General features: G+C 42.9%; 3 protein-coding genes across 3 annotated transcripts; 1 reads left to right on the top strand and 2 right to left on the bottom strand.

Moving 5' to 3' along the window:
- Positions 1-6,564: 6,564 nt before the first annotated feature.
- EAF02_002807 (uncharacterized protein) lies at positions 6,565-8,212 on the bottom strand (the record flags this gene model as incomplete). Its single annotated transcript, XM_038898855.1, has 2 exons — positions 6,565-7,565; positions 7,621-8,212. The coding sequence occupies 2 exons, from the start codon at positions 8,210-8,212 to the stop codon at positions 6,565-6,567; spliced, it is 1,593 nt and encodes a 530-aa protein (XP_038761143.1).
- Positions 8,213-8,722: 510 nt separating this feature from the next.
- On the top strand, positions 8,723-11,828 carry EAF02_002806 (uncharacterized protein; the record flags this gene model as incomplete). The annotated part of the gene is made up of 4 exons (XM_038898854.1): positions 8,723-9,040; positions 9,106-9,576; positions 9,802-10,049; positions 10,115-11,828. Exons 1-4 carry the CDS (start codon positions 8,870-8,872, stop codon positions 11,826-11,828), a joined length of 2,604 nt encoding a protein of 867 aa, XP_038761142.1. The 5' UTR covers positions 8,723-8,869.
- Positions 11,829-13,303: 1,475 nt separating this feature from the next.
- Positions 13,304-15,469, bottom strand: EAF02_002805 (uncharacterized protein; the record flags this gene model as incomplete). Its single annotated transcript, XM_038898853.1, has 3 exons — positions 13,304-13,911; positions 14,005-15,366; positions 15,463-15,469. The coding sequence occupies 3 exons, from the start codon at positions 15,467-15,469 to the stop codon at positions 13,304-13,306; spliced, it is 1,977 nt and encodes a 658-aa protein (XP_038761141.1).
- Between the last annotated feature and the right edge of the window lie 220 nt (positions 15,470-15,689).

The raw sequence follows: 15,689 nt of genomic DNA, 5'->3' as shown, positions 1-15,689 counted from the left end.
GAATGAAATTCAAGGATAAGCAAGGATCGGAAATTTTGGAAGCGTGATTGGTGATCAAGCAAGGGAGTGACCCAAAAGTGTAAATGTGAATTTTTAAGACTGTAGAAAGTACTTTTGAGTTGAATGTATCAAAAGTAGGTAGAATAATAGGTAAGATTGGTGACCAGGTAGTAGTTAGAGTGAGTGAGTATGTCAATATCAAACAGATGACTCTCTTTCTGGATATTTTGAACTTTTTTTCGGTTGTATGAGGGATACTCGTAAGGGATGAGGGATGAGGGATGATAAATGACGGCCGACTAGGGTAATGTACTTGGTTTTATGTACTTATGACGATGAATTATTTTTTTCCCTTTGTTTTAGTGCTTTCCAATCAATTAAAATCCGTCAAGGAGGGTCTGTGGGTGACCTGATTGATTGGCTATTTGATAAATAAAGTAACAAGTGATAGGGATTTAGGGATAAATCAAACAACAAAGTCAAGATGGATATTAGATTTATATCAAATATGTGAAGTGATGACGATGCTGAGGAGGCAGGTAGTACCTGGGTAGGTAAATTGGTGAATGGCTAGGTCGGTGCCGGTAGATGGCTAGACGGTAGATTGACTGTGACTGTCAAGTTGCCCTGATGAGTGAATAGATCGAATGAATACCAAGTAGGTCACTACACTACTACTACCTATATGAATCGATAGATAGATGTGGCATTCTTCTAGATACCTAGGTTCCTACTACCTAGGTATCTAGGTCGGGTAATCCTGTTGGGTAGGTATCTACCCCCATTGGGTATCGATTTATATAGCCCTACTGTGTAGATTTGAGATTATATACCTACATACATCTACTGCGTATATCAACACGGTGTAGATCTAATGTCTATCCGAAGAAAGAAAAAGGTACCGATCATAGATAGGTCTTGTCCGTCGGTCGAATTTGCATTCATACTCCGTTCTTTATTATTTATTTGAATTCCATCTACCAGCTTGTAGACATTTGAATCCCAGTCCGTCCTTCAAAATAAAAATGATAATATCGGTCGGCACGGCCTAGTGGAGACGCCCCTCCGTCCCTCCTAAGCCCCTATCAAACATCTATCTATCGATTTTGGTTAGCTCTTGAGTCTTGATTAATGAATTTCGATGCAATTGACGTCATGCAAGATCTTACATACGTCATTAAAAAGCCTTCTTGCTTCAGGTCTCTTATCCCCTCATGATTACCATGGCAGTCCCATCCTGTATTTAATCTATTTCCCCAGTCCCACCTAAGCACTAGCTCCATATTTCCTCAACACCCCCCTCCTCGACGATTTATTGGTACGACATGGTACTCGCCCTGCCTACTCCACGAGTCAGCGGGATCAAGTCACCAGGGGTAAATGCACTGGCTTTACGTCGAGGCGGATGGGTTGAAGACATTAAAACATATAAATGCTGTAACAACTTACAAAAACCAAGTACTGTAAACGCACAGTATAATTCAAAGTGCACAGCTACATGCACCCCACAAGCAACTTGCAAAAGATCAATCAAGCTCGGAACTACCAATAACAACAACGCAGTGTAATTAGATGCATGCATGCAGCAATCACAGGATGTTCACGCACCATGAAAGGCACCTTGGTCATAGCAAGTTGCTACGACGGTTCGTATGGGTCTGGTTTATGTGTGATCGCCGAGATTATCGATAAATGTTTCCAAGAATGCCAGTTCTCCTATTTGACAAGCGTGTGATCAGCCGATATTTCCATCACAAAGTAGAACGCAATGTAGCTTGCCTGAGATGTAAATTGACTCTGTTTCTTGTTGATGGAGCTGTATATGAAAGAGATATAACTTCGGCTTCTAGGTGACTGTGCATTGAGTCTGTAATACCACTCTAGGCCATCCTTGGCTGATTTGCTGATAATATGTGATGGGTATTGATGTGCGGTGGTCGTCGGTTCGCGCGGCGATTGTATGGAGAAGCTCTGTTTAGAAGCGAATTGAGAAAGGGAGGTTCGGAGCTCTGACTTTTGACTGCTGTTGAGAAAACATAATGAGTGGGAAGACATGATCTATTTATAGAAATAAAATTGATATTATCATACAAATTTTTCAACCAAACTCCATTGCATTATTTGTCCTTTGTAGATAGTCGAGTTCTAGATCACTTAGTGCTAGTGACGATCACTTTTCCCCAGATCTTTGACGAAAGATGAGTCTACCCAATATTTGAAGCTAGAATCTGGTAGATATATCTATTTTTAGTATCATTTCAAGATGCAAATATATTCAACCAGATCAAGGATGGAAACTCCTAGTATACACACGTTCCAGGAAGTATGTAGAATTGTAATCAACAATAGTCCAATCACATTTCCATTCACCAAGATTTGAAACGTCGTCTGTCAAGCTGGCATTTACAACTAAGGTTATGTGGGGTTTCGAAAAAAGACGTCACTTATACTTAGGTTATCGTAGTAATTCCACAGATCATTGGCTTCGCACTAGCTCAAGTCTTAGCATCATCCATTTCTGACAAATGACTGAAAGACAGAAGATAACTAGTCAGGTAATAGTATGCTTGGAAAATTTCAATTTTGATGAGTTCGTCGACTCTAACGTGGCGACGGTTGACATGAGCATACCGGTAGTTGAAAACCCATAATGGTAGTCATCTGTCTTCTGAGTCAAACCAAGCATTCATCTGATCTCACCCTTTTTTAGTTCTCGTGCGTCGACAACGGTTATATGCTATATCATGCTTCGAGAATTTATCGGCATAATTAACATTGATATAAAGTCAATACGTACTATTTGATTGCACTCTGGCTACCAGAATGGAGTTGATCGACAGATTTTCTTCCATGATATTTATTTGAATTTGGGCCATTTCAAATGGCTGGATTTCATCGTGATAACCACTCGAAAAAGTTGCATATCACTTATTACATCAGTAATAAATATGACCTCGGGAAATATATCAAATCTCGGGTCCTTCGTTTGCTTGACACCCCTATACTTCCGCTTTGCCGAGATGTCAATCTTGAGGAAACTATCGAATTTCTATCTATGACTAGCTAGTAGCTAATCGTCTACTAAAGTTTAACCAGATGCTAGCTTATCGAAAGAAAGATTCAAGATCAGCAAGCAAAGAGCAACGTCATCTCTCTCTGACATATTTAAAGAGGAGATCCCCCCCGAAAGTTGGGCTTTTGTGTGCCCCAATCTACTTTCTTTCATCTTTATTCAGTTTCTAAACTCGATTACTCAAGAGAATTTGTCCTCGACCAAATTCACGTCTCGATTGTTTATGATGCGGGATATGTACTCGCATTGGGGTCTTCTAGTTCTTAGGGCTTTAGCAGCACCTCTGCTGGCGCCATAGAAGGCGAGGCGATGTCGACAATGGGGCAGCAAAAACTCTGAGATATTTCCGGACACCTAAGACAACTTGAAACAGCAGCTTAATCAGCGTGATTATACAAGCCACGGATTTCAATGTATTCCCAACATCTTATTGGGACGGTATACATCAGGAAAGCGAAGGGGCATAACTTACAAAGAGGAATTACGCCCGTGGGTCTTTGACTGGGAGATCCAGCACTCTGAGGGGACTATAGCGAGATGTTACCTGCGTTATGATGTTAGTCGCACCTAGAAAGCGTCAAGGTTGACGCCGATGTTGGCGTTGATCAGGAGTTTGATACCATTCACGAGAGGCGAAACGACAGGATAACAACAACTGGAACTAATACCGGAAACGGTCGGGAGTCGGATGGCTAGGAACGCATGGCCAGAACTCAACAGCAGGATCTTTGACGCTGCATGTATGGAGTAATCCCTTCATCAACTACAGCAATACGGATACATTCAAGATTACAACTAGCTGGTTCCACACGACTCGTCAAGGAAGAGGGAGAGAATCGAACTTTTGCAGAATATTGTCTCCTCACAGCTCACAACAACATACTCGAGCTTCAAGGTTTACTACTGGATTATCCTCGATACCCGAAGTCCATACTTTAAATCTTTGACAGAAGATCTCACAGGTGATGAACGCTATCAATCCCCATCCACTCACACACCGCAACACACTGGAGTTCGAGATATCAGTCGTGCTATTTTTACAAATTGACTCATAAGGAATATTAACATTTTCTACAGAAGATCCCAGCGATACTATTCGACTCTTCCACTTGGATGAAAATACTCTCATGCATATTCATTTCTTCATTGAACTCAAAGCAAGTCCATTTGCTTTACTTTACCACAACACCCTAACAAGGATGATAAGACTAGATACTTCGAACAAACGTTTTCGTCTCGCTTACTCATGCTGAGTATTTGATCAGACTGAAATAAGAGGACAGGATAGCTTTCGTTGGAGGATATATCAGAGGAAATACTCAACAGATGTTGAAGAAAAGAGACCCCATTGCTTCATTTATTATTCCACTTATTAGTATACGGAAACAATGATATGCAAATTTATTATATTATTCTATTTTCAGTCTAGCAATGATTAGTGCCTCGCTAAAGTAATCAATCAACGGGAAGTTAAACATACCACTAGAAATTAGTACAATCTTTAATATTCGCTAAGCTCTACGGATGACCTCTTTCATTGTCCCTTGCCCTTGTTATCCTCGCTTAAAGATTTCCTTATAAGAAATTCCTATAGTATTATTCATCATACCGATGAGAAATATAATTCTTTATTCCATTTTCTCAGCACCCTACCCTATACTTCCAACTTCTGTTCAGTACCTACCTAGTCAAACAGTGATATATGGTTTTCCACTTGCTCTACTCTCAAACTCCAGACCTGTACTTATATCAGATAAGTATAATCAAACTCAAAGAACCATACTTTCCAACATGTGATCATGATGATATTATATTATTCACGGCATCGAAGTTGCTATACGGATAGCACTAACATTCGCTTGCACAAACTCCATTTCCACCTTTTTCCCTTTGTACCTAGTATATTCTTCTAATCCACGTTCTTTCGTACGTCTTCTCAATGCTTTCAAATTGTCATCTCTACTTCCCATTCACAAAACTCTTCTTGACGAATGTCGGAATCATCTCTTCCAGCGACTTCCAAATGCAAGGAAATTCCCATTTTACTTATGATAATCTCTATACTACGAGTACAATGATCACAGCTAGTAATCACCCCTTCTATCTATATTTCACAAGTAAAAACCTCAGTTTTCAATCCAAACTTTATACCTCCCTCCCCACTCCAATTACACTTCCCTCCTGTGCCGCCAATCATAATTCGTCTGTATATCCTTTACAAATCCCATAGAATTAAAACAAAATTCAAGAGAGAAAATCACGCATTCTATCTCTCATACAGAAAAGCGAAACAGAGGTGTACACTATAAAATTCTACACTCTTCTGATCCATACACTCCTTTATATCAATCCCCTCTCCCCCCATCTTCATTTCCCCCTCTCTTGCCCAACTTCCACTTCCACTTCCAAAATCCAACCCAATCCTCCCCCGAGAATCAAAAAGTAACGAAAATCGAAAAATGACAAAGGAAGAATGCTTCATACAATGGAAGCATGAAGAAAGAACCATCGGTCAAGTATTCACAGTTTCAATACCAACATCGATACCCTGACATAAGAACATACAGGCAGATATACTTCCACCACTCACCATAATCCCATCCCATCTGAAGTACCACCATATACGAAGCCTTCCAATCCATCTTATATAACCCCAACTACCCAGCTAGTAACTCAGCATCCATCTTCAGCATCCCGGACTGACAAGACCGAATACTAACCAACCGTCACCCATTGTAAACATCTGGAAACGAATCAAGCAGTCAAATTTTAATAGATTTTTGAGAATCTAAATTGAATCCACGAATTCACGAATCCACAATCCACAATCTTCTTATCTTCGAACCATACTTATTATACTATGCAGTCCTATTTCTTATACACAGCCCACCTAATCCAACAATCTCCACTCCCATCCTATCCCATCTCATCCCACAATATCAAAGCATCTCAAAATCATCTACCGAATAATTAGTCTCATTTTACTTGTAACTCTGCAAGCTCATTCCTTTAATTTTAGAACTCACATATCCATATACATGATTACTCATACCGCACACACGTTTCCCTGTATCTACCTTCAAACACATCCCTACTCCCAGCCACCATGCTCTTCTCCAAGCCTGTCCTACTCCAAATCGTTTAGTGTGTGAGAACTGATGGATCGATGGATAGGCATCTTGGGATTCATTCTGTTATATCAATCATCAGAAGCAAATGCAAATCAAACAAAGAGAACTGCAAGTATCGCACAATACAGAAATTATAGCATTCCCTTATGCGTCCATGAAAAGAAGATAAAAAATGTATGCATTGTTTCGTTAACGCGACCTCAAACATCCTATCACCAAACCATCCTTAAGTATGACTACGCCGTGACGCGACGAAAGAATCAAAACGCCCCAAACAATCATATCATATCACTCGTAAGAACCGCGGATACTGCATTCCTTCCCCTCACCCCCTTTTCCTCTCCATATCACTGGGCTCCATCAGATCAACCCCGCTCTTGCTGCCTCCCCGCCTCCATCGCCAAGTACTTCCTCCATCCTAGCCTTCCCCTTACCAATACCACCTTCGCCAACTCCCATCCTCCTTGCCACATATCTCTGTGCGATAACACCCACACCCAAACTCAATGTCTCCTCCACCCATTCTGCAACCCATTCACGGGGGTCCACTCCTCCACTCTCTATAATTTGTTGAATCTCCTCTGGTAATCCTGCATGTGCATTCACTGGTTCTGTACCAAAGAAACCGGACTTTTCTTTAGAGGGTGAAGATGTGGATGTTGGAGTTAAGGGAGCTGGAGCATCGAGCCATTGAACCCATTTAGCAGGAATGGCTTGGGTAAGTGTATAGAAAGTGATACTATGGATTGGATCTTGGAGGTAAATAGCGAAGGAAATTAATTCATCCGGTTTTGGTTTTTCGTCAACCACACCTCCTTCTGCCTCCTTTACTGGACCTCCTTGGAACAAATCTTCTGGTGCTTCATGAGTAATCGCTTGGACGGCCATGAAAATATCGCTGCTGCGAACTGGATTTGATTCGCTAAGATCTTCAGTAGCTCGCTGAGCTGCGAGTTCGAGCCCACCATGCGCATCAAAATATTCCTTCGAATAGGCTTCTGCGCTTACTCGGACGAGTTTCGTTCCTTCGATAAGTCCTTTAACGGATCCAATATCACGATTGTCGGTTCCTACGCGCCACCACGGTCCATCGCTCCATCCTGCATTGCCTCCAGTATAACCAGCTTCGGATGCGCGACGCGCTGTGGATTCGTGGCCACGTTGAATGACAAGCAGATCTCCTCCTTCAACTTGAGCCATCACACGAGAAAATGTAGAATAGATGAGAGGGTCGAGAGAGGGATATCCAATGAAATCATGGGTGATGTGGATTTGGAGTCGTTCGTGGGATGAAATAGGTGGTGCGAGAGTATGAAGAATGTTTGTAAAGGTTGGAAGAGCTCTAGATGTCAACTCACCACCTGCAATTTCAATTAGCACTTCTTCACTTGCCACTTCTTCAAGTCAAAATCTCACCAAAGCCTCTAAGAACTCCAACGTTTCCTTTAACTTGTTCTGCCCATCGTTTAGCTTCTTCATTTTGTTGAATTTCCTTCACTGCAGCTTGAGCATGGTTGACCGCTGCACTAGCTGTCGCTGTTGCTGTTGCAAAGACGCTTCCCCATGACCATCCTCCACCCGCTGAAGGGGCTTCAGTAGCAGGCTGAGAAATTGGAGCTTTCTTTTCCGCTTCTTGAAGATCGCTACTAGTTGCGGAAGGAGTAAAACTAGTATGGAATGATCGAGTACTGTCAACAGATTTTCGAGGTAAAGCAGATTTCTCCTCGCTTGATCTGTCCTCACTTCTGCGAGAAGCTGGTGGAGGAGTCGCTGTATTTGAACGTTTCACTTGTTGAATTCGTGGTGTGTGTGGTCGACTTGGTTGTTGTGCTCCAAGGTTTTCAAGTTCCGCAAGTAAATCTTGTTCTGATTGAGACGGTTGTTTTGTTTTATGTGATTTGGAAGGTCCCTTGGAAGAAGGTGCTTTAACTTTAACTTCATCAATGCCTTCCAAAAGTTCATTCAATTCATCATCAGTTGGAGCTGGCTTTGATTTCTTTGAAGCCATGATTGTGAGTGAGTTGTGTATCAATTGGGACGCAGTATCAGAGGATGGATGATTATTGGAAGTATTTGCTGATTATGGAATGAGTGAGCCCGTCAGAAGAATGATATAATAGGTGATATTTACTTTGACTGTCATCTGTCTCGAAGCACTATTTTGACGTTATTGATAAAGCAAATAAAGGTCTCAACATCAACATGATATGGGGCAAGGCTGACGTAACCGTAAATCGACATGTGATTGGCTCCAGCCACAGTTGAGGCGTTTAAGCACCAAGCACCGAGCACCGCCATCTAACATTTTACGACAGCCGCAAACCCCAAATTGAATCGAAATAACCTTTTTAAAGCAGTAAAATGAGAATCTGACCGACTACGATACTTTTGAACAACAATAGCTTTATGTCTTAAAAATAGCATGTAGTTGATCATCGATATCTCTTGCTAATCCTCCTATAAAGTTTCTAAATCAATTTGTACCCCTTTCCTCAAAATATTTGGTATACATTTCTTCCGGTTGCATATAGAGCTGCAAAACTCAAGTTTGAGACCTTGTGGACAAAAACTCGAAACTCTTTGGGTTGGAGCCAGCACAACACATCGTGTTGGTTTCATTTTCTTCGAATCAATTCGTTGAGAAAACTTGGGATTTCTCTTCAATATGGCGCGAACTAAAGTTCCTCCTATTGCGACTCAAGATTCTACTTCTCATATTGAGAAAGGAGTTGGTTCTTCCGAGTCTCAAGAAACTTCATCTAGTTCTTTTACATCATTTTCTTCAACGCCAACATGCCCCAATTGCAGTAACATATTTGCAGAACTATCAGATATGGTGAGTCTCTCTTCACATAAATCCTTCTTCCTTCATGTCAATCATTTGATGCTCATGAAATGTAGGACTTTCGTAGTCACGTGGCTGCATGCAGTCGACCATCCACAGCGGAATCAGTAGGAACTATTACTACATCAGGTAGTTCTCTATCACCACCTCCTATTTCACTTGAGAATGTATATGCTTCAGCAAAGTATTTATCCAATAAGGATGGGCCGAGACCGGATTTGCATTTCGACTACAATGCAGCTCAAGAGCCTGCTATTGCCATCGCTGACGCTGACGCCGACGAAGAAGATTTCGATCCAGAAGATCATGATCGGATTCAACCATATATCGATCCAAATTCTGAATTCGACTACTATGATCAAGCCGAAGGCCATGAAGAACATGATGTAGATATCAATGATCCAGATATTGGTCTCAAGTTCAAATATCCCAAGCTTCCCCCGGTGGAGCACTTCGAAAAATACCTTAAGAATCCTAGCGAAATGCCATATGATGAACTGTACAAAAGAGCTGCGATTGTGAGCACAGTAAGTCACCGTCGCTACTTATTTTCCCGTAGTTTCCTCTCTGATGTTACATTTAATATCGTGCTTTATACTGTGTGGGGTAGAAGAACAGGATTAACAATTTCCAATAGGACTGTTTTAGCTGCCTGGCAAAGGGAATTTGATGCAATTGACGAGGAAATCTACGCATATGAATCCCAGGAGAAAGAACGACTTCAATCCGAAAAGAGGCCGAGAAAGCTTTAGAAGAGGCGGACAGGCTTGCCGAGCAATTGGACAGGGGACGACCTGGTGGCTACTGCAAAACATTACGCAGTGGAATTGAAATTGAAAACTCCAGAATGGACAGCTTTCATCGATCAGTATCATCAAGATGATGAATTTCGTCTACGTCTCGAAAGTCTTCGGGACCCACAATTCAGAGCCAAACTTCAAAGACAAGCTTTCGTTAGAGAACAAGAGAAGCAAAAGCTTAAGCAAAAGGAACTTAAAGAGTCAAATAAGCTAAAACTTCTCAACGAGCCACTACCTGAGATTAAATTGACTAAAGAAGAGATAGAAGCCGAGAAAGAAAAGCAGGACGTCTGATAGATCCCACAAAGTGGGATGATATGAAGCAAGCAGAGGTATACGGTTTTGAATATTCTTCCCATCCAAAACATGTTGGTGCGCAACCAATCCCATCGGCCTCTAGAAAGCGTGGTGTGGGTGAAATAGATATGAGTGAAGGTAGAAGTGGTCGAGCTCAGCGAATGGCTACGAGGAAAATGTACGATCAAAGTACACCAGAGGATGAATCGGACGGCTTACCAGCAAAACGACAACGCAAGGTTCGAGTTCTTGATGATGCTATTGGAGAGTTATCTAAGTCTCCTCGAAAACAAAGCCGAAGTCAAACCCCCATCAGAAGAACTTTTCCATCGGGAAAACCCATTGGAAGGCCACCAAAATCTCTGTCAAAGCTTAAGGATGTTCAGCTTGCATCTGGCGAAGATGAAACGATACTTGAAGATGAATCTATTAAGGACGAAGATATTTCTCGACATCTCCTACCAGCCGAACAAGAGCAACTACAGCAATCGGCCGAATTACTTGTCAATCAAATCGCCGAAGAATTGCCTGTTGAACCAGTTGTAAAAAAGAAGCATGCAGGTGGTAGGCCACGGAAGCATCCGCTTCCCGTTCCTGCTCCTGTGGCTGTTGTTGACGTTATTAAACCCGCAGAACAAATTACTACAGCAGTATCCGAGACCCCGTCGGCAATCGTACCTCCTATCAAGCCAAAGGCTAAAGTTATCAAACCAAAGAAGCAACCAGCCAAGTCAGCCAAATCCGGTGGTCGGGTCAAGAAGGAAGCTAATGTCGAACCAAGTGCTGAAACTGAGGAAGAAAATGCAATCTTGCCGACAACCGAGCACGATGACGACTCGGATTCAGAAGCAACTGAGGCAATCAACTCAAGGCGCGACAGCTCATCATCGCAGTCAACTATCTCTTCTTATGGTGATCGTCAAATCAACCGTTCTTCCACCCATGAGCAGACCCTAACACGTGAACCTCGAACAGCTACTCGAAATCGTGCAGCAGCATCTGTCGAAAAGTCAACCTCAATTCAAGAGTCCCCCAAGAAAGCTGTACGAGGAAAACGTAATAGTAGATCGAGCGAAACCCCTGTCGCTAATTCTCAATTACTAAAGGCACGGAAGCCGCGTGGAAAACAGGCAACGATTGAGGAGGATGAAGAAGTGGACCCGTCACATGAACCAATCATCAAGAAGGAGGCAACTCCGGCCGCACATCCGATCATTTCACCATCATCGTCCCGAACTAAGCGCAAGCGAACTGTTGAAGTCAATTCTGACGCGCCAACAGCTCCGAGTGCTTCCCCTACCAAGAAGGCTCGTAAAGGTCGCCCTACCAAATCCTCATCAGCACCCTCCGAGGGCCCTCTTATTATTTCGGCTTCATCGTCAAAAATCAAGATAAACAAGAGGGCTAAAGGACCTCTTGCAAGAATTCTTCCACCACGTGAACCCAGTACTCGAGCTCGCCGGGCTCCAAAGGCTATTCGAAATACTGATGATGCCAACGAGGATGACGAGGATGAAGATGAGTTGCAAATGCCAGCAACAGAGTATGAAAGGTATCAAGCTTTAGCTGATCCAAGGAGTCCCATTACATTGGGAAAGAGGATTCGAAAAAGCGTTATTGATTTAAGAACAGCTATGGAAGGTGGTGATGATGAAGATGGCGATGACGAGTTTGAGGGGTGATTAGGCTCGAAACATTCCATCATTCTCGTCATGATGGCCAGTCTCCCGACTGATATCATTGTCCGTGTTTGTGACATTCATTTTATCATTTCATCTTCAAGTTTAGCACCTTCACCCAAACCAATAGCCTTGTATTACTTACTAAAACTTCGCAAACCACCGACCGACTACGATTCTTGCTACCATTCTCAGCTGCAAAAAAACGATCTTCCTTTTGTATCGATGCCATCGATCGAATCTATATGAACTAAAAAGGTCCCGAAGCAATCTTTCCAGGCCCTTTCCACGACGAACGACTGTTTTATACAACAACACGCACATAAATTGAACGAACCTCACGAGGTGCACCTGTTACATTTTCTTTGTTTTTGACTTAGCATCGTGTCTTCATCCTTGTCCATAATTAGTACACGAGAACCATTGGACATATTACACGGCGGCGCTCTTTTTTGGGGTCCAGCGCAAAAATTGGATTTTACCTTCATTTTATATAAGTGAAAACACGGACGAATTAATTGCTTAATTGTGGTCATTGTCTTACTGGTACAATGGCTGGACGGAAGGGGTATCTGCGTTTCTTAATGAATATATGAGTATGGACTCGGATATTGTGCGTGCATTTATATATGCATTGGAAGGTTCTCGGGGTTGGGATAAATGGGGGCTTTTCCTTTATACATATATCTTAGGGTCTTGGAGTTTTGGTCCAGCGGCATTCAATATTCTCTTCTCTTTTTTGTGCATAGGGTTATAGGAATGCATAGTGTCGGTGTGTATTTCACGCCTGGAAATATAGAGATTTAGCGTAACAAAAATGGAATAATTGAAACTCGACCAGGGCTATGATTCATTAACTACAAGAATGAGATGACATGTGATTCTATATGCGTTGGAAGTCGGACCTGTATCTTGGGCGATGGAAGTGTGAATGTGTTGTTGGTGTACTAAAGAAGCAGGTATCTTACGAAGCCTACCACGAGTTAGAGCAATTGCGCTTTTTATCCCGGTTTATACAAAGAAACTTCGCCTGCAAATTTACTATAGTATAAGAGCAAAAAAGATCGGGCTATAATTCTCAATTGAATTTAGGTCTTCCTAATGATTCGCTGTTTGGTTGGTTTAACTCAGTTGATTTCTTCATCTTCATCTTCATCTTCAACGAATTGAGTTGGAGAGAGGGATTTATTTTATCAAATTGGGAGTTATTGAGATGTTTGATCCACTCTCTGTATGTATCTACCAGTATTCGTAATTCGTGTTTGTTTTCCATTACCTATACCTATCTATAGCTATGTACCTATGAAATATGAAAATCGTCTATCTTCGTTATGTTTATTATATGAGATCCATACCCATATCCCCGTGATAACAAAAAAATACCATTGATCATCAATTTCATATATCTCAGAGCAATTTCATGACTCAAACCACATATCTATATTCAATCAACCAACCAACCATCCACTCCCACTCCCTCAATGCATAGCAAACTGTTCGCCCCCGGCTCTCCTCCCCCCAAACCCATCCGCCGTAGAATTCCTCACTCCAAACGCACTCGCCACGAAGCCCACCCCTCCAAACGCGACGCAAAACCACAAGCCCGTACTATACTGCTCTAGATTTCCCTTCCCCTTATCGATATCCACCGCCTGCACCACCGCGCTCGCGAGCGCCAATCCCACACCGCTCCCAATCTGAAACGCGGTATTGATCATGCCGCCGCAGAGACTCTTAACGCTCATCGGGACGCTACTCAGCAGGATAATCGTGCAGGAACAGTAGACGATTGTGACGGCTGCGACGACGAGGAGAGAGGTGGGGAGCACGTGCGACCAGAAGGATGTGGAGGTTGAGGTGAGCAGGGCCGCGGGGATGGGTGATGCCATCATCATGAGCATGCCGATGAGAAGCACGGATTTGGTGTTGTAGCGTTCGAGAATCTTGCCGACGGACATGGAGAATATGAAGCCGGTGGCGCCCATAGGGAGGAAATAGAGGGCGGTGGTGCCGGGGGAGAGACGGTTGATTTCTTGGGCTATGAGGACGATATAGTAGAGAACGGTTTGGTAGCCACCGTAGCATACTTTGGAGTTTGTGTTAGTATGTAAAATTGCACTTCATGAGAGAGGTGGGAGAGAGGAGAAAGAAGAGACAAAAGGAAAAGATCCAAACATACCAAACCCCGAAATCCACAACGCAGCAAAATTCTGTATTTTCCAAAGCGAAAGCGGCATAATCGGATGCGAAGCTCTCTTCTCCACGTATACAAAAATCCCCAAAACAGCGACCGAGAGAATCAACAAAACAATGATGAAAGCCTTACTCCATCCATACACCCCTCCACTCGACAAAACAAACGAAAGCAGAATAAGTCCCCCAGTCGACAACCCCGCGCCCAACAAATCCAAGCTCGGTTTCTCCTGTCCCTCCAACCGATCCTTCGGCAGAATAAACTGGCCCAAGACTCCCAAACTCCCCGTCAACGTAGCGGAAACATAGAACAGATATCTCCACCCCAGACTCCCCGTCAAGAAGCCTCCAAAAATCAGTCCCGCGCAGAATCCCACCGCCCCCGAAGCCGCAAAGAACGATAACGCAATCGTACGATCTTTAGCCACAAAATACGAAGAGATAATTCCCACCGCAGAAGGAACCGTCATCGCAGCTCCGATTCCCTGCAGCGCGCGAAAAATAGCAAGTTGAATAAACGATGTCGCGAAACCATTTGCAATTGTCCAGACGGAAATCCACAGCATCCCAATGAAGAAAATAAGTTTGCGTCCGAATCGATCACTCAATACACCAGCTAACAATAGGAATCCTCCAAAAGTTAATGTGTACGCACTAATCAACCATTGTAAATCACTTGCTTTGGCTCCGAATTCTTTTTGGATGGCGGGTAAACTGATGTTGACTCCAGTCATGAAAACATTATCCATAAGTTGTGCTCCGCATGTTGTGAGAAGAATGAGTGCACCGCGGAGACTTTTCACACTGCCGATATCCGGATATGAAGTTTCCGGCAGATTCCTCGATGGTTCTTCGACTTGCAGCTCGAAATATTCGCGTGGAGTAGCACTTCCGCTTCCATTTGCAAGTCTCTGGCCATTTCGATGCGAATGCACACCCGGCGTATTAACCGCCGAAGAAGGAGAAGGCGGACGAGTCGAATATGGTGTATTAAATTCGCTAGGTAATTCTCTGATCGTACTGATAGGACCCGGTTTTGCAGCTTTGGGAAAAGATATCGTGGTATTATCCTTTTCTTTCCCAGAATCGCCCTCTCTCGACAATTCCCCATGCGCTTCAAGATACGCATCCTGATGTCCACTAATAACACTGACTGTCCTCGTCAAACTCTCCAGATCCTCCGCGCGCACACTATCGCGAAAGGCTAAGCGTCCAGATACATTTGAGCGGCGACGAGGCTGTGATCCAATTCCTACACCTAAAGCTGTACCGTGCGGATCTTCATATTGGGAGTTCCTTCGTTCGGGAAGCGGAAGTGGGTTATGCTGACTGGTGGATGCTTCGCCATCTGAAGTTGGTATTGTGAAAACTATTAGCTCTGAAATTTTCTTGTAGAACTACAGAAATTTCTGCGTTGGTGAGGATGAAGGGGTGTATAACTTACGAGACATGGCTGGGAAAAAATAACACCAAAATTTCAATTGATATCAAATCAACTGTGAAAGAAAGAAGTTCAAAATTATAACGAGCACTTGGCCCTCGAAGATAAAAACAAAGATAAGTTGGGCAACAGCTCATACAATTCATCCATTTCATGTAGCAACCCACAACCCCATAATTTTGAAAAAATCAACATCATCGATAAGCCTGAAAATTCCCTGCCGAAGGAGT

The sequence above is a fragment of the Botrytis sinoallii genome (assembly GCF_014898435.1).
Source record: "Botrytis sinoallii strain Bc 23 chromosome Unknown BSIN_004, whole genome shotgun sequence".
Taxonomy (NCBI): Eukaryota; Fungi; Ascomycota; class Leotiomycetes; order Helotiales; family Sclerotiniaceae; genus Botrytis; species Botrytis sinoallii.
Note: the sequence above shows the minus strand (reverse complement) of the source record. Positions and strands in the feature narration are given on the sequence as shown.